The 23,044-nt window shown below is 45.9% G+C and overlaps 7 protein-coding genes across 7 annotated transcripts; 3 read left to right on the top strand and 4 right to left on the bottom strand.

The window, feature by feature from the left end:
* Window positions 1-398: 398 nt before the first annotated feature.
* N7495_010064 (uncharacterized protein) lies at window positions 399-7,474 on the bottom strand (the record flags this gene model as incomplete). The annotated part of the gene is made up of 2 exons (XM_057212715.1): window positions 399-6,836; window positions 6,878-7,474. 2 exons carry the CDS (start codon window positions 7,472-7,474, stop codon window positions 399-401), a joined length of 7,035 nt encoding a protein of 2,344 aa, XP_057059578.1.
* A 1,432-nt stretch (window positions 7,475-8,906) lies between these two features.
* fmpR (Zn(II)2Cys6 domain-containing transcription factor fsqA) lies at window positions 8,907-10,190 on the top strand (the record flags this gene model as incomplete). Its single annotated transcript, XM_057212714.1, has 1 exon — window positions 8,907-10,190. One exon carries the CDS (start codon window positions 8,907-8,909, stop codon window positions 10,188-10,190), a length of 1,284 nt encoding a protein of 427 aa, XP_057059577.1.
* A 132-nt stretch (window positions 10,191-10,322) lies between these two features.
* fmpA (fructosyl amino acid oxidase fsqB) lies at window positions 10,323-11,806 on the bottom strand (the record flags this gene model as incomplete). The annotated part of the gene is made up of 3 exons (XM_057212713.1): window positions 10,323-10,672; window positions 10,726-11,697; window positions 11,758-11,806. The coding sequence occupies 3 exons, from the start codon at window positions 11,804-11,806 to the stop codon at window positions 10,323-10,325; spliced, it is 1,371 nt and encodes a 456-aa protein (XP_057059576.1).
* A 337-nt stretch (window positions 11,807-12,143) lies between these two features.
* On the top strand, window positions 12,144-13,366 carry N7495_010061 (N-methyltransferase; the record flags this gene model as incomplete). The annotated part of the gene is made up of 3 exons (XM_057212712.1): window positions 12,144-12,496; window positions 12,555-13,255; window positions 13,335-13,366. The coding sequence occupies 3 exons, from the start codon at window positions 12,144-12,146 to the stop codon at window positions 13,364-13,366; spliced, it is 1,086 nt and encodes a 361-aa protein (XP_057059575.1).
* Window positions 13,367-13,885: 519 nt separating this feature from the next.
* On the bottom strand, window positions 13,886-15,965 carry fmpF (phenol 2-monooxygenase fsqG; the record flags this gene model as incomplete). Its single annotated transcript, XM_057212711.1, has 5 exons — window positions 13,886-14,691; window positions 14,861-15,193; window positions 15,245-15,520; window positions 15,569-15,852; window positions 15,910-15,965. The coding sequence occupies 5 exons, from the start codon at window positions 15,963-15,965 to the stop codon at window positions 13,886-13,888; spliced, it is 1,755 nt and encodes a 584-aa protein (XP_057059574.1).
* Window positions 15,966-16,313: 348 nt separating this feature from the next.
* On the top strand, window positions 16,314-18,305 carry N7495_010059 (Nonribosomal peptide synthetases (NRPS); the record flags this gene model as incomplete). Its single annotated transcript, XM_057212710.1, has 1 exon — window positions 16,314-18,305. One exon carries the CDS (start codon window positions 16,314-16,316, stop codon window positions 18,303-18,305), a length of 1,992 nt encoding a protein of 663 aa, XP_057059573.1.
* A 1,796-nt stretch (window positions 18,306-20,101) lies between these two features.
* N7495_010058 (Proton-dependent oligopeptide transporter family) lies at window positions 20,102-22,247 on the bottom strand (the record flags this gene model as incomplete). Its single annotated transcript, XM_057212709.1, has 7 exons — window positions 20,102-20,756; window positions 20,806-20,992; window positions 21,049-21,188; window positions 21,244-21,349; window positions 21,404-21,552; window positions 21,617-21,794; window positions 21,857-22,247. 7 exons carry the CDS (start codon window positions 22,245-22,247, stop codon window positions 20,102-20,104), a joined length of 1,806 nt encoding a protein of 601 aa, XP_057059572.1.
* Between the last annotated feature and the right edge of the window lie 797 nt (window positions 22,248-23,044).

The raw sequence follows: 23,044 nt of genomic DNA, 5'->3' as shown, positions 1-23,044 counted from the left end.
TTTTAATTTCAAGCTCTTCGGACTTCAGAAAAAGTGGTGGTGAGTAATACTAATTTTGTAAGATGTTTTGATGGGGTGTCGCAAAGTGACAATACATAAGGTGAGGTGAACTTTTAGCGTGGGCTGAGCTGTATTCTGCAGCCGGTCCTGATAAACGCGCGTCATGAAAATGACTGGCAATTTAACAACTTTGATTTGTGGTAACGAGTCCCAGTTAGCTACGGATTCAAGTGACGAGTCATTTAAAGGGATTTTAGCTAGTATTGGGAAGGCGATTTCATCGTGACAAGTTTCTTACCGACAGATCATTCAAGCCCACAAAGTTAAAATTCCAGACTGTGCACTAATGCATAAAAAAGCATCATGTCAAACAGCACGCGTGTATACAATGTGTGAAACTAGCCAAGACCACCCAAGGTAACATCCCTTCTTTTATTTGCCCATAAATTAGCCTGAGCTCGAATCGTCTGAGCTTGGAGAATATCCTCCATAGTGGCATCGAAACCATATTGCTGATATTCCACTACAAAATGGGCTGCAGCTATGAGAGCATCCCAGTGAGCGAGGAATGTTGTATCCATCTCGTGACTCTGGCCAATGACTGTCTTCCAAACGGACCGAACTTTCTCCAATATCTGTTCAGTGTTACTTTCCGTTGTTGGGATTGAAATAAAGCCCTCTATGGGCCCATTAGGGAGCTCAGTGTTGCAACTATGTCGCAGAGTTTGACCATCGATCTGGCCTTCTCTCAGGCTATCCAGAGATGATGTCACGTCCGTGGTGAAATAGCGGATGGTCTTGCAGAAATGATGCAGGATTTTGTCCACAAGTACAGGTGCAATGTTATCGTGATCGAATGTAATCTGGACTTGAAAGTTGGGGTCTGACTCCGAGGTAACATGAAGAGGATGGCACTGGATATTCAGGTCTGAGCTCGGGTTTAGATTTCCATGAATACCTGTTGCTTTAAATGCCTTGTCTCCAATGTGATTTGTTGCCGGTAATGCAATATGATTAATCACAGAGCCGAAGCCGGTCCATCTTGGCCAAGAAGTACACTCATTCGCGATAGTTGAGTCTCCCATAAACTCAAATGGCATGCTGGCGAGCTGCCTCTCTTGGATGCTTTGAAGGAGATCAAGAACAGTGCATGAAAAGTCGATCTTAATACGTAATGGGGCAGTTGATGCGCAGACAACATCAAGGGAATCGATTCCCGACACAGCCATAGCGCGACCTCCTACAATCTCGCCAAAAATAACGTCGTTTTTTCCATGAAGCTCAGTCAAGACAAGCCCCCAGGCAGCCTTGACCACTGTTGCAGAAGTGATCCCATAGTTTTTCAGGGAATGAATATGGAACTTGGACGATAAAATGTGCTGTCCACCGTACCGAAAGGGAGGTCCCGGTTTGGTGACTATTCGACTCACAGTGCTACCTTCGAGATACTGACGCCAGTAACTCAGAGCTTCCGAATATAATTCTTCACGATATGTGATATAAGGTGAACTATCGACTGGTTCTTCAAGGGAGTTGGTGCTGAAGTAAGCTTGCTCTAGGTCTGAGGAGAGAGAAGCCAGAGTGGATGCGTCATACAAACAATGTGGAAGACGTATCACAAGAGATTCACAATCATGTGACGGACCCCTTCGAAGTAGTTTAAACCAGACCATAGGCTGCCCAAGGCACAATCTCGCTTTTCGATCATCTTCAATCAATTTAGCAAGTCCAGGCTGATTGATTCTGTCCGTTAGATTCACGAAGCTTGATCTCAGTGTAACTTGGTAAACCTGGTGCTTGTGAGCAACAAAAACACTTCGCAAAAGAGGATGACAATTGACAAGTTCCACGCAAGACAGGGCCAGGCGAGTGAAGTCGACAGGTTTCGGAATATCAAATGTGTGATATGTCAGATCACCGCGGAAGCTAAGTAAAGTTTGCTCTAATGCCGAAACTTGGTAGTCGGAGGCCAGTACTACTCTCTCGACGTTTTCTAACTTGACAAATGCCTGATTGAGAATGCTATCGTACAGGCCATCAGGTATGGCTGTATCACGAGCCGACAGTTTGCTTTCCGATGGAGTATCGGGGAAACCTTGTTGCTCGATCCAGCCAGTCGAATATTTTGATTTGGATAATGCATCTGCAACATTGGCAAGCTCAGAGAGAGACTTGCTAGTAAACAAGTCATGGACAAATAATGTCACACCTTCAGCCCGACACTTGGATACAACCTGCATAGCAGTGATTGAATCTCCCCCAAGGTGCAAAAAGGAAGCTGTAACGCTGATATGGTCCAAAGGAAGTTTCAATATAGAGCCCCAAATACCTTGCAGAAAGACCTCCATCGAGGTCTTGGGCATCTGGAACTGGACATCCGCAATGTGATCGGATGCTTGCTGGAATTCGTCCATACTAAGATTCTCCACAAATGATTGAGCCTTGTTGCGGTCTAGCTTGCCGCTCAAATTTGTGGGCAGGTTACCCACGACAATCCAGAAACTTGGAACCATCCACCTAGCCAGTGACTCTGAAAGACGATCACGAATTGCTGTAAGCTGAGCGGATATTTCAACGCGACGTGAGTTATCATGTGACGAATCTATTATTTGCACCGACTCAGATTCATCCGCCCCGAAGTCTCGAAGAGAGAGAACGGCAACACATCTTCTTTGGCAGAGACCAACCTTGGGAAACACTGCCAGACACGCCTTAACATGTGAAATCTCCATCATCTTATGATCTACTTCTGTGAGTTCCAATCGCTGACCGTGAAGCTTGACCTGTGCATCCCGCCGACCAACGTAAACAAGAGTACTGTTGCTGTTATATCGAACGAGATCACCGGTGCGATAGATTCGCCTCCCTGAGTGCGAAGACGGCGTGGTAGGTAGCCATGGAGGATCAATGACAAATGATGCTTCTGTTTTTTCAAGGTCATTCAAATAGCCGCGAGCCAAAACTGGACCTTCAACGAACAATTCTCCAATACAACCAATTGGAGCCAATCGCGAATCGTTATGTTGATCAACAACCCATGTACAGACACCACCGCCAAACCCAATATTGGATGGCTGTTTTGTGTCCGCACGAAGAACATGGTGGGTAACCCAATTTGATGTTTCTGACTGACTATACATGTTGATGAGCTTGACCCGATCACCCCAGCGACGAGCAGTTTCAGTAGTCACTGCCTCACCACCGACAACGATACTTTTCAGATTAGGTACGGTTTTGGGATCTAGCATATTCGCTACTGTTGGGGTAATATCAACATGGTTGACGCCGAGAACCTTGATTGCCTGGGACAAATTGTTCAAGCGATCTTCTTCAGATAGAATGCAGCAACACGCACCGGACATCAAAGCTGAGAAGATGTCGGTAATTTGAACATCAAAAGCAAATGAGGAGTATTGAAGGCAACGCGAGCGAAGTCCAATATCCGCCGCTGCCGCGTAGCTACGCGAACTTGTGCAGACGGCCTTGTGTTCAAGCTCGATTCCTTTCGGTTTTCCTGTCGACCCGGAAGTGAACACTATGAATGCACGGTTGTGTGGCGCTACAGACTTCGACTGTCTGAGATCCTGATCGCCAAGGATTTCGAATAACTTTTCATCGACGGAAACAATTATATCAACACATTCAGCAACCTTAGAGGGTGGCGCTTTCCCAACGAGCATAATGCTAGTATTCACTGCTTTCACCATGGCGCAGAGACGATCAGGTGGATGGGACACATCAAACGACAGACAGGTTCCTCCAGCCTTTAGCACAGCTAGCATGGAGACAACTGCCCACTTAGATTTTTCAAAGTGAAGTGGCACTGCTATTTCTATGCTTACGCCCAGAGTAAGTAGATGATCTGCAAGTCTGTTAGATAGAGAGTTCAGCTCGGCGTAAGTCAAATCTCCATCCCAGGATGCTATTGCTGGGGAATTTGGGCTCAGGAAAACCTGTTCGTCGAAGGCTTGATTTATAGTTTCTTTGATTGGATTTGAATGGACTTGGTTCCAAGTGTTCAACTCGTTGATGTCGTGAGTAGTGATGGTTACAACGTCATCAAGAGTAACATCAGAACTTTCAATGCTGATCTTCCGGAGAGTCTCGCTAAACGTGTTGACCACACGTTCCACTTGTGGCTTTTCGATAACACTGTTGTCGAACAAAACGCTAATCATAGCCCCACCATCCTGCAAACCAACTTCGATGTTCAGGGCGTAAGGTTGATATGTGTCCCGCATATCATTCACACGTCGACACCCAAGAGCTTCTAGGCCATTCGCAGTGTCTAGGGACTGAACTATCAAGGCTGTCTGGAACGAACATGCCGTCTGTGTCCCGGCTGTCAAGTTTTTTATGCGGTACATACCAGCTTGCTCGTAGGGAATTGTTATTATCGACTGATTTTGAATCTGCCGGATGAAGGCAACCAGCTTACTATCCTTCGGCACTTGCATGCGAAAGGGGACAGTAGTCACTATTGGACCCATAATGTTCGCGATGCCAGGGATTGGTGCAGCTCGACCGGACATTGTCCACCCAAAGGTGATATCATTTGAATCGGCATACTTTGCAACTGTTAATGCCCATGCAGCTTGCACCAAAGTGGAGACTGTGGTTGATGAGTCTGTGCTCTTCTGAAAATAAACATTTTGTTCAAAGGTATCATTGGGAGTGGGCTGGTAGTTTGCCGCCGGCAAAGCTGGAAAAACCGTCGTACTAGCGTCATCCAATTGCTCCATCCAAAAATTATCCATCCTTTCTTGATCTACCTCTTGGGCATATTTGATAAAACGATTGAACGGGGCTCCGATCGACACTGGGCTTCGATCGAAGTTCTGTTTTACACGGTCGAAAATCAAGCCTAGTGTCCAGCCATCGAAAAGAGCATGATGAATAGTCACAACCAATTGTGGTTTCTGGCTAGGTGTCGCAGAGATCGCGTATCGAAAGAGAGGCTCTCCCCAGAGCATGGATTTATCAAGATCCCGCTCCAGGTATGATCTTAGATCAAAGATATCCTGACATGATGGCGATTGTGAGACAATCACTTGTAGAACGCGCAAAGAGTCTGTCATAAACAGCCTTGTTCTCAGAATGGGGGACTGATCAATGGTATCTTCCCAGGCCTTACGAAATCGGTATAGGTCAAGATCCAAAGGCAATTCAAATATATCTTGCTTCACGAAACCTCCCGGTTGTTTGCTTGAGAGGGCAAATAACCCCTCTTGCATCGGGGTGGCAGGGTAGATGTCCTCGATCATATCTGAGCTGACTTTACAGACAGATAATGCTGCTTCCATTGCTTCCTCTCCCAATTTATTAGAGCCAAGGAGGCTAAGTGGTGGTATTTCTGGAATGATATTTTCGTTGATGTTATCAAATCTGGTTTCATCGTAGCCGGTTTCCTTTTTCCGTCCACAAAAGACATACTCGCCGTTCCCGAGATTTCTCACAAGATCACCAGTCACAAAGAAGCGCTGCTTACTGTTTTCACGGTTTGAAATAGCCCAATCAGGATTGACAAGAAACCGTTCCGTGGGAGCTAGGGTGCTTTCCACATAGCCAAGGGCCAATGTCGGTCCACCGATCACCAACTCGCCTACTGCACCAACAGGGGCCAATCGCTGGATATTCCCTTGCTCGACAACCCAAAAGGATGCTACAATTGGAACTCCGAGGTAAGATGGGTCAAAGAGATAGGGTGACGACGCTTTAGATTTTGAGACGTGGACACATGTCTCTGCAGTCCCATAAGTTCTGATTAGTTCCGTTTCCAGTCCCCATTTCTCCACGTCCTCTTGCACAAAACCTCCACCCGCGAGGGTAACAGCTCGAAGTTGCCAAAGATCCATGGGCTCCAAGTCCCTGGCTTCAGTGGGCGTGAGGCATACATGACTAACCCCTTGCTCATTGATCATCTCCGCGGCGAGTTCTATGCTTTCCTCCTCAGGAATTATGACCACACACCCACCGTAGAAAAATGCACCAAACACCTCCGCAATTCCGGTTGATGTACTGTATGAGTTTGAATGCAAGACTCTTGAATCAACGTCGTATCCCAATGCCTGTCCTTGCGCGAGGATTCCAGTATATAAGCCGGTGTGCCCTTGCTTCACACCTTTGGGTGATCCAGTCACACCGCTGGTATATTGTATGAATGCGACATCATTGCTGCTCTGAGAAGGCAATTTTGAGATTTTCTCAGAAATAGTGAGAGAGTGCAGTAGTTCTGCAGTAACAATCAGGACCGTCCCGTTAAAGTCAGTGTATCTATTGGCTTGGGTCGGTGAAACACAGAGCAGCTGAGGGTTGAGTTCCTCGATAAATGTCTCGAGGCAGCTCTCTGGATTAACTGGAACACATGTGAGACCGGCTTTCAAAATTCCAAGGATTGCAATAATTCCGGTGCATGACTTCTCAAAGCAAAGCAGGACTGACTGAGACTTCAAGTCACCGGCATGCAAAGATGCAATATGATCGCCCAGGTGAGTAGAGACATGATCTAGTTTGGCGTATGTCCATTCTCCTTCGCAGCTAGAGACTGCTGGAACACTTGGATTGTCCAACGCTTTTTCAGTAAAAGCTTCGTGAAGTTTTTGTTGGAGCGGCGGTGGTATGTTCTCATTCCATCGCAATATTTGCAATTTTTCCTGCTCGCTGAGAATTTCGAGATCCGAAAATGGCTTTGTCGGATGACTAGCGATCAACTGGAGAATTGTTTGGAAATTTCGCAGTACATGCCGAGCTAATTCGATAGGCACTTGGGGATAAGAATGATTGAGATCCAGTCTGACCTCCCCTTCCCCGATGCTGACAATAGCATAGATGGTGCTCTCCTGATCCTGTTAGCGCCTTGCCTGCATACTTCACGTACTACATCACTTACCTGCTTTAAAAGCTGCAGAGATTCTTCCGCGATTCCCAGGCCATCATTACCTAGGACTGACAGCGTAGTGTTGCAAACAGCTGTGTCCAACTCACTATACGGCAGAGGAAACGCCTGGCTCCTTTGAGGTTCTTGTGCCAGCTTTATGAGCTCTGCAGGTGTATGGATATTTGAAACATCACATGCAAAGATATGAGGGGCTTCGATAGGAGAAGTGTATCCGAAACAAATTTTTTCGGCTCCTGTGTACGCATGAAGAACAAGCGACCAGGCTGTTTTCATCAGCGCCACAGTCAAACCATTTTTATAGCATGCAGCAGTCAAAAGATCATTCTTTGGAAATACTAATCTGGTAGAACATGATTTTGACACCTCTTCTACCTCTGAGACTGGCCAATTGCAACTCCAGCCTTCGATCAATGGCGTGCTTTGAAATAGGCTTCTCAGCATGTCTTCATAACCTGTCTTTGACTCTGTCGCGCCAACAAAGTTGTTCGCGTCATGTTTGTCGATGAAGTTTGATTTGTCACCAATAAATAAATTGCTCGTTCTTGCTGTTGCTGGAATTGACTGAAGTGAAGGCATGGTCGCCAAGATTTGGATGTGCACTTTCAAAATATCAAGATTGGCTTCTTAATGGAAAGTCGAGAACTATTATCTGCTACAGTTCTAGCAGTATGTCCATATATCCCTCTATTAATTCGCTTTCAAGTTCAATGTATCAAAATTACTGTATCATTCCGAGCCTTTTCGGGAGGTCGGTTGGTGTCGGAGCATTCGGGTCAGATATATGTCTGATGCTCTGCTAACCCCGACCCCGAACTTTTCGGTCTATAGTACCGAAACAGATGACCTTTCTAAAAGCAAAAGTTTCCGAGCAGGCTTTATAAGCACAACCTGCTACGGGCAAAAAGTCATTTACGGAGAGAAAAGAAAAATGAATCCCACCAACGTAGGATCATGGACGCATAGTAACTTGCCAATGACATGATATCCAAATATGTGTTATGCGAGGAAGAATCCAATCAATCTATTATTGTGAATAGACTTTTCAGATTGCCAGTTCCTCGATTGTATAACATGAAATCATTCAAAAAGGCACGTGAAAACATACCCATCCGTGTATTGGAGATTTCCACCTGCAGGAGCCCAATCAATCTTTGATTATTGTTAACTACAATGGCGAAATGTTGACATTGCGTCTCGTGGTTGGTTATTGTTGAATTGAAGCATGCTTTATTTCAGGCCCCTGGTTGCCTCTTGCAACGCGAACAATCAATTTATGTGTCTCTTAAGGCGTGAAAAATATGGCTTGGTGCGTACAAATATAGAAATTTGAAGTGACACGAACTTGTCAGTATATGGGTTGTGTAGCGTGACCAGCTTCGATCGTTGGTGGAAATCGAAATCACGCGTAGGATTATAGGGCCTGGAGTGTATTTGTTTCTTTCTGCATAATTTATTTTTCATTGAAACCCTTCATAGATACAGAAGAATGTACGGTCACCGCTTCTATGCTTACATGATCACCCCTGGTAAGTCCAAAACCATGCATGGTTACATTTCTTCATGCCGCTTAGTCTTTCCATGCACATAAGAGTCTTGCACGCCACAAAACAAGTACCTGTCACTAGGCTCCGCCAATCCGGATGGAGGCCTTGTGGGGCTTTAACAATTTGAGAAATTAAGGCAAATTACCAGTAGCATTGTGCATATCAGCTTTTTGGGGGCCTTAGGGCTTACTCAAAGTCCTTGCTGATTTAAAGCTTAACTATCACAAACCTTGACTCATACACTCTCTATTTCTTTACTTATCAATACTACAAAATAGGTCCCGATTAGACAAGCTCATAAGATTTGTTTTCATGTGCTACTTGTCATATTTCTTTTTGCTAGCTCTTATCAGTGTCTTTGTCCGAGAGGTACTTGAATTGTGGCTGGATCTTCCTTTTCAATACAATTCTCTAGGATTTGTCATATATCCCTTGCCCCGCTCCGTACACTGGCGGCAATGAAAATGAACAGTCATCAACAGACTGCCTGCGATCGATGCCGGGGTCAAAAGCTGCGGTGCGTGGGGCTCGCAAACCCCGTCCTTGACCGGCATAGCAGATACGTCCGAAACCAGACCCCTTGTGATCGTTGCAAAAAGGCCCAAGTCGAGTGTTATAGCACGCGGTCAATAGCGCGGAAGAGAGCTGCCTCCAAGTCGCTCTCATCGGACTCAAATATCGAGCACTCTTCCAGTTATCCCAGATATTCTGCGCTTCAATCGCCAGAATCACCACTCCCTTGTTTCGACGTTTCGACCTGGAGCGAAAATGGTGATCTCGATAAAGCCCGCATGATTCCATGGACAGGGGATTCCCCACTCAACGGCCTGCATCCAGAGGTGATCTCAGCTCCGGGGAGTAATATCTCCTCACACAATGCGTTCGATCTGGCCATCGAGAACTTTTTGCCAGAAGAGGCTAATCTATCTGAGGACCCACAAATTATTTCCGATGGTGCGGCATATTCTGGTCCCCGAGAGAAGAATCAAGCTCTGATAATGAGCTCGGGCTGGCTAAAGAAGTTGGCGGAGCTCAATGGGACGCTGTTGCATAACCGAGCGAATCGACAAGCAGGACAAAGCAGAGGCCAATCTCAACCTGCTTCTACACGAAGCGGCTCATCTGTATCGCTGTCAATTGGCCAAACTTTGCGACATTGCCAGTACTTTCTGAGCATACTTCAGACCATTCAGCGGCGTGCAACTTCGTATGCCACTAACAACTCATGGCGGGCCAACGGACCGGACTGTGGACTTGATTTCCCGCTGTCAGAGCTTAATTCGGACTCCGGTTATCGTGAAATTCGTGCCTTCGAATTGTTGGATCCTCCTTTACTGTTCTCGATCCTTGCATCCTACGCATATATCACAGAAGAATATGAGCATTTGTTCTCCTCGATCTTAGAATCAGTGACTCAGGCCATTCCCAAAGTTCCGGCAACCCTTGTTGGCACCAGCCTAGATGGCTTCAAATTGGATGGAAACAATACATTGCAGCTGGAGTTCGTTCTTTATGTCAGTTCAAACCTTCTGGGGAAGATCGAGTCTATTTTGATCGGATCCTCGGACGAGACAGGAGCTTCGAAAAACGATGGCCTTTTGAGCGGAAAAATGGCAGGGTATCTAGAGTCGTTATATAATCATAACTATCATGGCACAGAAGAAGCGACAACTAAAAATGAGGAGAAGGCCAGGGTTAGGGTTCTCATACGCCAAATTCAAGCAGCCCTGAAGACCTTGGAACCATGATACATATACCCATTTGACCTTCATCTGCTGCCGGTTTAAGATGAACATACAGTATACGCAACAAGAGGGGAAAAATTGAAAGTACTTTGAGAGCATTATAAAAATCAAGAACCCATACTTCTACCTGAACTCTCAGAGCTTGCTTGTAGAATAAATACGCGGGAACCGCCAAGCTTCACGCAGTGCTGTCAAATTGGCATCATCATCGGACTCAGCTGGTAGATTTTTACCCCTTAAAATGATACCGGCGACTTTGTCTCCGATGACCGGTAGAAATTTGAAAGCATGGTCAGAGCCCCCGGATGCCACGAAAAGCGTTCCTTGAGACGCAGGGTGGTAGTCAACGATGAAGTCAGTCGCAGGGGTATCGGTGTACCAGCATCGACGAATCTTCGCGAATGAACGACGAGCGATACTATCATTGGACTTCATTTCCGTACCGTTGGAAGGTTCAAACAGCTCATTCAAAAATGCTCTGTAATCTGCCAAGGTTTTTTTTCCCGCTGATCCAGGTCCTCGGCAGGATCAACATCACCTCCCCAGCCAAATTCTGATTCACTCCATTGCTCACGAGCTGTAAAATGGGTCTCTCTAGGCCCGATATCCACGCCTGCGCATTGACGAACATCAACAAGTCCACTATGTGAGAACTTCCCAAGCTTCAAGAACCCCTCCCGATCCGGTGCGATCGCAAAAACACACCGATCGGCATTGACGATGATGGGAAGATCCAATTCTTCGAAATGAACACATTCTTCAGGAGAGAGCTGAATATAGGCAACTAACTCACTGTACACGTCGCATAATTGACACATTCCAAGAATGCGAGGGGTATGACTCCCCGCAGCGACGATAGTAAGGTCAGCAAATAGTTTGCGTTCATCAAGTAGAACGCCTTGAACTACATCACTTTGATTTCCAGCATAGATGAGGGACCGAACATATCCGGTGTGAAATTGCACACGACCGGTCTGGATAACCATCTGTCGCAGCCATGCAATGCTTGCCCCGCTGTCAGCCCATCCGGCATCCAGCGAAATATATCCTCGAAGATCCTTCTCAGAGGTTGAGGCAGAGGTAGTTGACAGTCCTAGCTCAGATCGAATTTCACTCAGCGAGTCAAGGATTTGAAGACCGTCTTTACCACAAACAGAGAGCTGACAACTAAGCTCATACGCATTTTTCACATAATTGACTGTCTCACCAGCTCGTCGTGAACTTCTCAAAGAGCTACCCTGTGCTGAAAGCAGAAGTCGTCGCTCTGTGTAGCGACCATCCGCACCCCACATTCCTCGCCATTGCGTGTGAGCTTCCTTGGCAAGGATCGCATAGGGGCCGTGGGGGTATTCACTTCTAATAATGCGGGATGTGTCATGGTTTGCGGCACCAGGGTTGCTGATCGAAGTACCCGTTGGGATGGTGGGCGGCTCAAACTCCCATGAGTCGACCAACGTGATTGATGTCTGAGAGAATACTTTGTCTTTAGCCATGGAGTATGCTGTAGACACTGAGAAAAGGCAAATGGGTGAGCTTGTTGTGTCACACATGCTTGTTTCTGGTTACTCACACCCAAAGACCCCTGATCCCACAATGATGATATTTTGAGGGCACGCCATATTGCGAAAATGTTGCAAATTCAGTATCAAGTGCTTGAATTTGGAAGTTATTTGAGTCTTTTGTGGGCTTTCTTCGATGGGATTACTGAACAAGGCAGGTCGGTCGAATCTTCGATTTTTTGTGTCCCGGGTCCGTGTGATGAGTTCGGGGTCGGTGTAGTCGGTATCGGGGTATGAGACCGAACATTACGGACACCGGGACTTTTTGGTCAGTATTCGGTGCTCATTATTACACATGGCTTGTAGTTGTCTAACATGAGGCTCTTCAAATCACTACTAAATTTCCAATTCCAATATTATACCAAGCATTACAATTTATCCAACTCTCCACCAGAAAATGGCTCATATGGCTTCTGTTACTACCCACGTCCAATCTCCCTGGCCTGGGTCTGATTTCAAGCGCCCTAAAATAGATTTGCTGCCAACCCCACGAATTCAGCTTCATGATATCCGCCAAAAGACAGATGACAAAGGGCTAGTTCCTCAAATTGTAGCTGGACTCAGGTCTGAGGAAAAGGAGTTGCCGCCTCTACTTCTTTGGAACAGACATGGCTTGGAGCTTTTTGATGCTATCTTAGACTCTGGAAAATACTATCCTGCTGTGAGGGAGCCAGAGTTGCTGTCTAACTGTATGCCTAAAATGGCATACAGAATTTCCTCTGGAGAAAGGGTCATTGAACTCGGCTCTGGGTAAGTCTGATTTTGTTGGACTCGACAATAATGCCCCGAACTGTGTTAACAGCGGCAGAAACATGCGTAAAACTGCGCTCTTTCTTCGGACTCTAGAAATGCAACATAAGCATGTGGATTATTTTGCATTAGATGTCAGTCATTCCTCGCTCCGGTCCAACATTAGTGAGCTGCAAGGGCTATTTTCATGGAACCCGAAAACCAAGATCCAAGGTCTACTGGGGACATATGAGGACTGTATATCCTGGCTCCACAGTCAAACCGACCAGAAAAGCCCAGTGACTCTTTTATGGCTCGGTAACAGCATTGCCAACTTTACACCCAGCGAAGCATCAAATTTGATTGCACGCTTTTTCTTCGCCGGCGAAGCAACTTCCGTGCCGGTCCAGATAATTGTCGGTATCGACGGCTGTCAAAGGCAAGATGAGATTGTCGAGTCTTATGAAAGTGATAAGTCCCGTGATTTCATTCTGAATGGGTTGGATTGTGCAAACAAGCTGCTGGGCAAGAAGACATTTTTGATCAAAGACTGGGACTTTTGTGGCCAATGGGATGTGAAGAAGTCAATGCATGAAAGCTTCTACGTTGCTCGACATGATCTTTGCTTAGATATTGAGGGAGAACAATTCCGAATCAGATCTGGGGAACGAGTGCATGCTATACAAAGTGGGAAGTGGCCACGCGTTAGAGTCGAAAATATCTGTTCGGCAGCGAGCACTTTGATCGCCGATAGCTGGAGTAACCAAGATGACTCATATGGTACGTTAGACTTGTGGCTCTACTTGACCTTTTTTCACAGGAAGCTCTCTTCTAACTGGCATGAATCACATCCGTTTAGGTGTCTACCTAATAAAGAATAAACTGACTTAATGGTGATTGCGTATTGATTCCACAAGAATGATCCAACGACCAGGTCATCATTTTCTTTTTAGATTTACAAATGTTCGAGGAAGACTATCGGAACGCAATGAATTGATAAACGCCGTCCGTTCGAGGACTATATGGAATTCTGCCTGATCGAAAGTTATCGTATACTAGACGAAGAAGAGCTAGAAAGAAATTAAAGCTGAGAAGACAATAAAGTGATTAGAGAGATGGGCAGTGATATCTGTGAGAAGTCCATTTCAATACTCAATTCTGGCACCAGGCATCTTAGAATGCACTTCGTAGCATACTGTATTCACGGAAATTTTATCGAGGCTTTTTGTTAATGAAGTACGGACGAAAAGTTAAGCTAGATAGAAAACAGATGCCAGCATGAAATTGAAACATTTATTCATTATTCAGTCAAGCAAATAATACTAAGCAAATATTCAAGGACTTCATTGTAAGATCTGTCGCAATAATTAATATTCTATTGACTAGATCAAATAAGTTCTTCTATGAAACTTATAGTCTAGTAGAACGAATGATACCCTCATATGCTCCTAGAGAAAGATCTTCGAAAAAAGTCGAAATCTGGGTGGTATGTTCCATCCGACAAATAAGACTTGCATAACCGTCTGGTCGCATGATAACCACGCATTTATCATTCTGTTTCATACCACAGCGTTTATAAGCCTGTCCATAGCCATCATGATAGCTTTCGTCATCGGCGTAGACTCTGGAGTAGTCCCAACCATCAGCATCATTCCATGGGTGGAAAACTTCAGGTAAATCCATCAATTCAATACTGTCCCGCTTGCTGGAATGAAGGGTTATTGCCTCAATTTCTGGGTTTATTCGCAGGAAACCATTCAACCACTTCCCAAACTCCAGAAATTCATGGTACACCGGCTCCATTGAGAGATTTCCTGCCAAAATTAAAAGACGGAAATGACCATTCATAGTGAGTCGGTGATAGAGAGTTGTCGGTACGCCGTCTGCTTGATTGACCATCTGGAAATCAGGTAATCGCATTCCGGGTGCGAGAGCCATTTCTGGATTGTCGGCTTTTATTTCTAGGTGAGGAGATTGGACAATCAAAGAAGGTGCATATTTAATCCCAATGCCGGTGGTGAACCTCATGGCCGTTATGTACGCGATCAAGAAGTCATTGAAATGCAGATTGGGATTGGCGAATAGTTCAAGATATTCGCGATCAAAGTCAATCAGCTGCTGGGCGATGGGCCTCCTTTCCTGTTCGTAGGTTGTAAGAAGAGATCTTGAACATTTTTGTTCGAGGTAGAACCGTAATTTCCAACCAATATTATAAGCTTGAGGAAACTACCAGTCAGCGTTGTAGCTAATAAACTGCAAGAGGAGACCTGCCATCTTGAATGCTAGTGTTCATTCCCTGGCCAGCTTTCGGGGAATGTGTGTCTAGCGTAGAAGGACTCATTAGCGACGGTTGTTGAAGTAGCTCGTTTCTGTTCCCAGACTTACGGACTGCATCACCGGCAAGAAAGACACGATCATCCTTGGAAAATTTGTCTGCGACGCGTTGACCAACCTGGTATGCTGACCACCACGCAACCTCACCCACGTCAAAAGTATATGGATGGAAAATGGAGCGCGCAGCATCCACCACGTGATCAACGGTCAAGGTCTTTTGGAACAAGGCAGTTGGAACATCCAAATCAGTTCCATCCATCGCGATATAAAAACGAACCAGCTTCTTCTCACGAGGGACCGCCATGATTGTGCCTTGCGCCGAATGAACGACACACACCTTGCGGATATCAGGGAAATTAGTTTTTGGCACAGCGTCCATCACACCTAATAGTTTTGTAAGCAATGATCTTGTAACTTTCTTCATTTTCGACTGACCCCATGTTGAATCTGTGAGATCGCCCCTGAGAGGGATATTCAGATGTTTTCTTGTCCAACTACGAGCTCCATCACAGGCAATTACATATCGGGCCTGTATTATTTGTGTCTGGAAATTTCCCTCCAGCTCCACCTTCGTGGCTACGGTCATGGGATATGCAAGGGGATCTTCAACCAGTCGGTGATTTATTTGCATGTTGACAGGCTGCATCCGCCAAGAAACCTCAACATTTCCGTATCGCTCAAGGTTTGCGAGTAGGTGATGCTCGATTCGACCTGGAATAGACGTCAGCTCCATCAAGGCTCTACTGACATCTTTCTTACCCTGATCCAAAGTCATCTCCCTTGGTTTTCCAAGCTCTGGAACCCGGTCTGCAACGGTTACGGACCGCTCAACTCCCCCCTGTCCATCAGCTTCCCAAAGTACAACTTCTTCCACGCGATGAGATTCAATTCGGATTGTATCACCGATCCCAAAAGTATCGAGGACCTCGAGAGAAATGCTTTTCAGTCCATCTGCTTTGCCGGTTTCCACGCTTCCAGATTTTTTGTCAATTACCCGCACTCGTAATCCATTGCTGCCGTTGAAGCAATTTGCCGCTGTCAGGCTAAGATTAAATCAGTATTCTGAAAGTATCAAATATCTCAGTATCTTCCACACCTACCCTGCTGGACCTGCTCCGATAATAAGAACGTCGACCTTGTCAACCGCATTCGACATGATGCTGATCACCAAGGCAGAAAGAGATAGTTGAGAAAGAAAAGTTGGCTTAATCCTCGTTCAATCTAAGCCAGTGACTAGAAATCAGCCTTTTTAGATCCAATATAAACATCCGGAATGTGTCCTGACCAGTTATAGATCAATATATCGATCTCCGAAGAACTCGGCGCCCCGACATATTCAGCCCCGAAAGATGACCGAACTCTTTCGGAGACACAAAAATAAGCATAACACGACCCCCTGATTACACATAAAGCACCAAGCAATTATTAATTTGAAATATCAGCAAAGTCGTATGATAATTCCGACTATTGCTTCTTGAATCGATCCCACCTATTTCTCGCCATAATGACCATCGGAAATTTCGAAATAGTTAAGAAGGGAACGATAACCCAAGAACTTGAAAAGACTGATTACGATCAGATTTGGGGATGGAACAAAATTGTTCCAGTCGCTATCTACACTCCAGTTCAAGAATTCATCTACGCCAATGTCGAAACCCATCCCGATGCCCCGGCTGTATGTTCATGGGACGGAAACCTATCATATATGGAACTGGATGATCTCTCTACGCGACTAGCAAATATATTGGCGGACCGGGGAGTTGGCCCTGAGGTTATCGTCCCGTTATGCTTTGAGAAATCAGCATGGACAATCGTCGCCATGCTCGCTATTATCAAAGTCGGAGGTGCATTTGTGCTCCTTGACGCGAAGCAACCCGAATCTCGTCTTCGGGACATTGTCTCTACCACCAAATCCAAATTCATGATTGCTTCATCTGCACAGCAGGAACTGGCATCAAGTCTGCTGTCTGATGTCATATTAGTTTCCCATGATATCCTTTTAGCGATGCCAATCTTGCCCAGTCCGACTCCTAAAGTCGACCCCGAGTCTACTCTTTTCGTCGTATTCACATCTGGAAGCACTGGGTTCCCGAAAGGCGTGATGAGTTCGCATCGAAGCTTCGTCTCAGGAGTGCACTATCGAAGACCAATTCTAGAAGTTTCTTCTCTACGTGTCTTCGATTTTGCTTCATACAGCTTTGACGTCAGTACAGATATCATCCTATCAACGCTCATGATTGGTGGATGTATCTGTGTTCCGAGCGAATCGGAGCGACAGAATGATGTTGCCGGGGCCATCAACCGTCTTGAAGTAAACTCGGCAGATCTGACTCCTTCTGTTGCACGCCTAATCGACCCCGATTCAGTGCCTGGGCTCAAGGTTCTCAAACTCGGGGGTGAGCTTAGTAGTGTTTCTGATGTTGCACGATGGGCCCCGAAGTTAAATTTAGTCAATGTATACGGTCCTTCTGAGTGTCTAATTATCACCATCAATGTGTTGACCGAGGAAAGTGACCCACGAACCATTGGAAGAGGCCATGGCGCAGTTACTTGGATAGTTGACCCTAAAGATCACAATACGCTTGTGCCTGTCGGGGCAACTGGAGAACTTGTTGTTGAGGGCCCTATTGTGACAAAAGGATATCTCCATGACTCCGACAGGACATCAAAAGTTTTCATCGACGCCCCGAAGTGGCTACAAGAGGGCCGGGATAGGGATCAACAATCTAAAATCTTATACAAAACCGGCGACCTCGTCTATTACAATCCAGACGGAACCCTCAACTTCGTCGGTCGCAAGGACACCCAAGTGAAAGTTCGCGGACAAAGAGTCGAGCTTAGTGAAGTCGAGCACCATATCCAACAACAGCTCCTTTCAAAAGGGAAGTGTGTTAACCCCATTGTTGATCTGATCACAGTGGGAGACACCCATAGTCGTCAGACTCTAGTCGGATTTTTCGCTTTGAGTCAAGTCGAGGCCGCAGAGCCGGAGGATGAACAGCAGCTACGACAGGCCATGTGGGACTTGACCAAAGATCTCAACATGTCTCTTCTCAAGACCCTACCTCAATACATGATCCCTTCGGTATATATCCCCCTCTGGGAGTTCCCTCTTAACGCATCTGGCAAAACCGACCGACGAAAATTGAAAGAAACTGGCTCGTCATATTCACGTCAAGAACTTGTGGCCCTCAGAGCACCCCCATCTATGGCCAAGAGGGCTGTGAGGAGTAAGCTGCGAGCACCTCCTCGCACTGTTATAGAACAGAGGATTCAAAAATTGTGGTCCGTTGTCTTGAATCTTCACCCATCTGAAATCGCGAGAGAAGACCACTTTTTCCAGTTAGGTGGGGACTCGCTCAACGCCATTCAGCTTGTGGCTTTGGCGACGAGTAGGCAGCTTGGCCTTACCGTCGAGGCTATATTTCACAATCCGGTCTTGAGTCATATGGCCATTGTTGCTAAGCCGCTGTTAGAGCACCAAATGAATGACTGAGTCTCCACGTTAATCATGGGCTTGCAAACCACGAGAAGCTTAATCCGGAGACTACGAACAAAGCCGGGTGAATCATTTATTGAAAGAGTAAAATTGGAGCTTGTTTATCAATCGCAGATGCTCTTTTTTCAATCTAATTTCTTAAAGCTACATGGATTCAGTAAAAATTATCCTTAGATTCTGGTCAGAGTATGATCAGTTATGTGAGAGTTAGTGGTCTCAGTGAACTTTGTTTGTGATTATTATGACCCTTGGATTCAATCTCTTTCGAAAGGGCGAGATATCTTGAATAGAATCGTGTGTAGTAATCCATCCAAAGCCTTGGGGTGAAACGAGACGCCAATTCTTGGAACTATTATATATTCACGTAGGGTAATCGCTCACAGGTCAACTCTTATTGATCATCAGACATGACTGTCCCTAATTTACCCTTTTGGCTTCCACTATAGGGGGGCATACATATCTTGGCAGTGTATCAGATCTATCACATATGCAGTTAAAACGAACAACATCAAATGGGCTCTCACAGTCGCCGAACATTAGGCTCAACGCTGGAAATCTTAACATTCATCTATGTTTGTCCCTATTTAGCATATCAAGAGACTATGTCTTTTGAAGCTAAACCTTGAGATCATCATCAACTTCAGCCCCCCGAGCATGTTTGTAACACTGACACATTAGATGTGAGCGCCAGAGTTCTATCCCTCGACTCAGCGTGCTATCTGAGGCCGAGCGCAAAATCTCCCACCATTTCTGCTCCAAGACCGAAAATTCCTTGCCGAGTTTTGAAATGTCCGCAAGGTAAGTGAAATCAATAGCTTTTTGGCCGAATGAAGATTCCTTGGAGACATCGATTTTCGTTTCGAGTGCCACTTTGCGTTGGTCGTTGTCACGTACCTCACATTCCGTGTTTGAAAAGTCGGTGAAATAGAGGTCGTCACAGAAGAAAAGGCTTGCCTCTCTGCAGAGAGGCCTTCCACCGAATCATTGGAGCGCCTAGATATCTCCCGATCCTTCTAGAGTAAGCGCCTCGTTTGTTTGATCTCCATTAATGGAAAGCAAGCTGCTGTGTATCTCGGCCATCTTGACTCGTGTTCTTGCTGGTCTAAATCTTGCTACAGAAATAATCGCAATTCGGAATTGAGGACCTTTTTTTAATTTAATACGTCAACATGATCACTAGTGAATGTCAATTGAATACGGAAAGCGGTCTGGAATGGTAAAGACGAGAGTATTGTTGTTAGTTGGAAAGTGCGTAAGGCATCAATCCGGCAGTAATAAATGGGCAGTATGCAGTAAGCTAAGCTACAAATGGTAGGCGGTATTCTAACCATTGACAGTGAATATCCATAAAAGTGGGTCCGGGCCAGCGAAGTCCTATCTGTTAGTGGGTTTTTACATAAATGGAAGTTGACTGTGTGTATCACTGCTTCTATTACGCAGTCGCATCATTATAGTGCTTGTCAATTATGCTTTTAGTGTAAGCACAGGGCTCACCAGGCTATTAGCGTATGTCAAGTTGGCTATATACATGGTTATTCCTGTGGTTATTTGAAAATATCTCTAATGTCTTCGCCCAGACTACAATATAGCCTGTCTCAAATATCCTACAAGTGCGATCTGATAGACATGTGCCAAGTCATTAACAGTAGTATTTTAATCCAATTCAAATTATCGTCGTGAACTCGAACCCCATAAATTTTTTCGTTACCCATACAACAACTTTTTGATTGCTTTCCAAGCCTTCCTTGCAGACTCATCATTGAAATCTCCTAACTTAAAATAGGAAGTCTGTTTTACTCAGAGTCTTCCTTGACTTTCACCATATCCAGGTGCCGGAAAATAATCCATAACAAGACCCCAGCGCCACCCAGAATGCCAGTCAGAATGGCGTACATTGTAACTAGATGGGGGTCCTCTGACAATGGAGTGAAGGCGAGAGCAAGACAGGCTCCAATTCCACCCATACCAAGCCAAATAGCTTGAACCAATGTCTTCATACTCTTTGGGGCCTTGTTATAGGCATACTCAGTTCCCGTAGTAAGGCAAAATACCTCCGCCAACGAACCACCAAAGTAGATGGGAATCTGGAGAAAGACCGAGACCTGATTCGGGATCTTACGGTCTTTTGCTGCGGCACATGCGAGGGGATGATCGTAGCATGGGCCAGTCTGGTAGATGAGCTTCTGAATTCCAGTGGTGTAGGCCATGGCAAATGCCAGAACGAGAAATCCAACTGTCATGCGTGCTATCGGTTGGAATGAAACCCTTCGCTTTGTAAGGAAAGGATAGAGCCCCTTCTGGATGATCGGCGCAACGATGATTCCGGAAATAGCCCCTGCAGTCTTCATCATGTCGTTCGGTATACCGTAGGTTTCCATCTGCCCAGCCTGAGAAATCAAGTTGTTGAAGGTCTGGTTATAGCAGAGCCAGTGGATTGGAAAAAGAAGCCTTGGGTCATGTTAGCAGTGAATGTGGACTAGAAGATTTATCAACTTACAAAACTCGGCTGGTCATTAGACTCAACTTGATGTCCTCGATGAAGGAATCTGTCCAGGGAACCTGGCGACCGTGTTGCTGACGCTGGGAGTCCGGCTTTGCAGCATCCATTTTGAAGCCACCAGTGATGCCGAGACGCAGCGCTTTGCATACCTGCGGCATGATGTTGGCGGTAGGCACAACTCGAACTAGAGCATCCACGGGTTAGCCAGTAATTCTTGCAGATAGTCCTTTGCTCACTCACTGAAATAGTTGCGTCCGAAAAGGACCGGAAGTAAGGCAAGCCACATAGCACAGCATGGAACCAAATATGCGACCCAGAATCCGACATATCGTTCCAACAACGGTGTGGAATCGGCCAAGAAACCAACAATATTGATTGTCCTGTATTGCTACTTAGCATAAATCCCAGCAAAGGTCACGAAGAGAAAGTACTCACCAGTAATAGACGTTGTAAATGTAGGTAATAGTTAACTCCCGGTCAGCGACGACTTTCTTTCCCTTCTTAGTCCTAATGCGAAAATATTCCTCATCGTATTGGTCGGCTGCCTGGAATCAGTATCATGATCGCGATTTGCAGTACTAAGGGAACAACTCACCGATGAAAGGCACCACAGTAGCATTAAATGCACCAGATCCAATCGACATGAGGACGCAAGCAGCGATTACCCCGCCCAAGGCAGCCCCTTCACGGATAGCGACAGGGAGTGAAGTCCCGAAGAGAATAGTGGCACCAACGGCCTCAACGCTATGACAATGTTAGCCCTTCGACGTTGTAAAGGAAGATCACAAGTGATCAGAGGTCGTTATACATAGCAGCGTAAATCATGGTCTTGTGGCGGCCCAGCCAGCTATCAGCAATAACGGCAGCAGGTACAGGGGCAATGTAAGACGCAATGAACAAGGCATTGACGATGTTCGAAGCCGCAGCCTGGCCTAGTCCGAAGGCTCCGGGAACCTCTCCCCCGGGCGCATTTTGCAGATAGTTCTCTATGAAGCTTATCAGCGAGGAGAAGTTACTTGGCAGGGACGGTAGAGAGTGGAGCACCTACGCAGTGGAGCAGTTGCCCCATACCACACAAAGCGTTCCAGAATGCCGGCAATACAAGCTACCCAGACGCGACCGGGAACGTTGTCGACGACATGGAGAAGATCGCGCACTTCGTCTTCGGTGGCCAAGCGACCATCGTCCGAGGAAGCAGGGGAAGCAGGGATACTCTGAGTAGATTGGAGAGACGTATGATCTTCCAACTTAAGACTTTTATCCTGTTCTATTTTTGAGAAAGAAAGAAGAGCCCCGTTATCAGCACTTCCGTTCTTTTCTTCAACTTGAGAAGCCATCACCAACCGTGAATGTAGATGAGGCTCTGCAGTGGTATTTGCAGAGCCGTGCACATCAGGCATCGGGCCCGACGTTTTGAATACCATTTCTTCAGTTGACATTGCGGAGGATGACGAATGAATGTGGATTCGGAGACAGAAAATAGGGGGAAAGAGATTGTGAGAGGATGAGGAGGATAGTTGAGGGTGCATTCGGCGAGAGAGAGAGTCGGACAGTCATTTATCTATTCGTGGGCCGAATCCGGAGGTCCGAAGTGATCCGGCGGTGACAGGGATGAGCCATTGCAACCCTACAAAAGTAAGAATATTCGGTCTCGTCCTAATAGATGGAGGAATGGCCTAGTGCTTATTTCTAGGTAGGGAATATGCACTTGTACTGTCTGTGAAACATATTGGTTAGCGGCACACCCAAGCTGGTGGGCCTACAACATTCGAACCTATAGTGGGTCACGATACCCCGGAAAATCAATTGCTAAAGCACTGTCGGAATGGAAGGCCGGAATGGAGGAGGAAATTATGTAATCTAGCTTTGTCATCCCTACACTGTCAATCCCATACCTAAATGTGCAGATTTATATTTGGGAAGGGGAGAAAAATATCAGACGTCTTAATTTATCGGCTTCTTCAACCTTTCCTCTATCAATGAATATTTCTGATCTTCCCTCCTGTTGGGATCCACCTCGATCGATTTCATTGATCGAGGACGGGAACTTATCTCCCGTTCCAGTCGGCATCGACTTAAAAGAAACAGACATCTTCAAGCATACTTATTACACGTACAACGTAGTAATAACAGTGCCTCGATATCCCTGTAAACCGACACCCACTTCATTAATCATGATCAACTTACAAGAGGATGTTTCCCTTTCGATGCATTAGCCGGGATACACGTTAGTTAA

The sequence above is a fragment of the Penicillium taxi genome, assembly GCF_028828555.1.
Source record: "Penicillium taxi strain IBT 34144 chromosome Unknown utg000006l_segment0_segment0, whole genome shotgun sequence".
NCBI lineage: Eukaryota > Fungi > Ascomycota > Eurotiomycetes > Eurotiales > Aspergillaceae > Penicillium > Penicillium taxi.
Note: the sequence above shows the minus strand (reverse complement) of the source record. Positions and strands in the feature narration are given on the sequence as shown.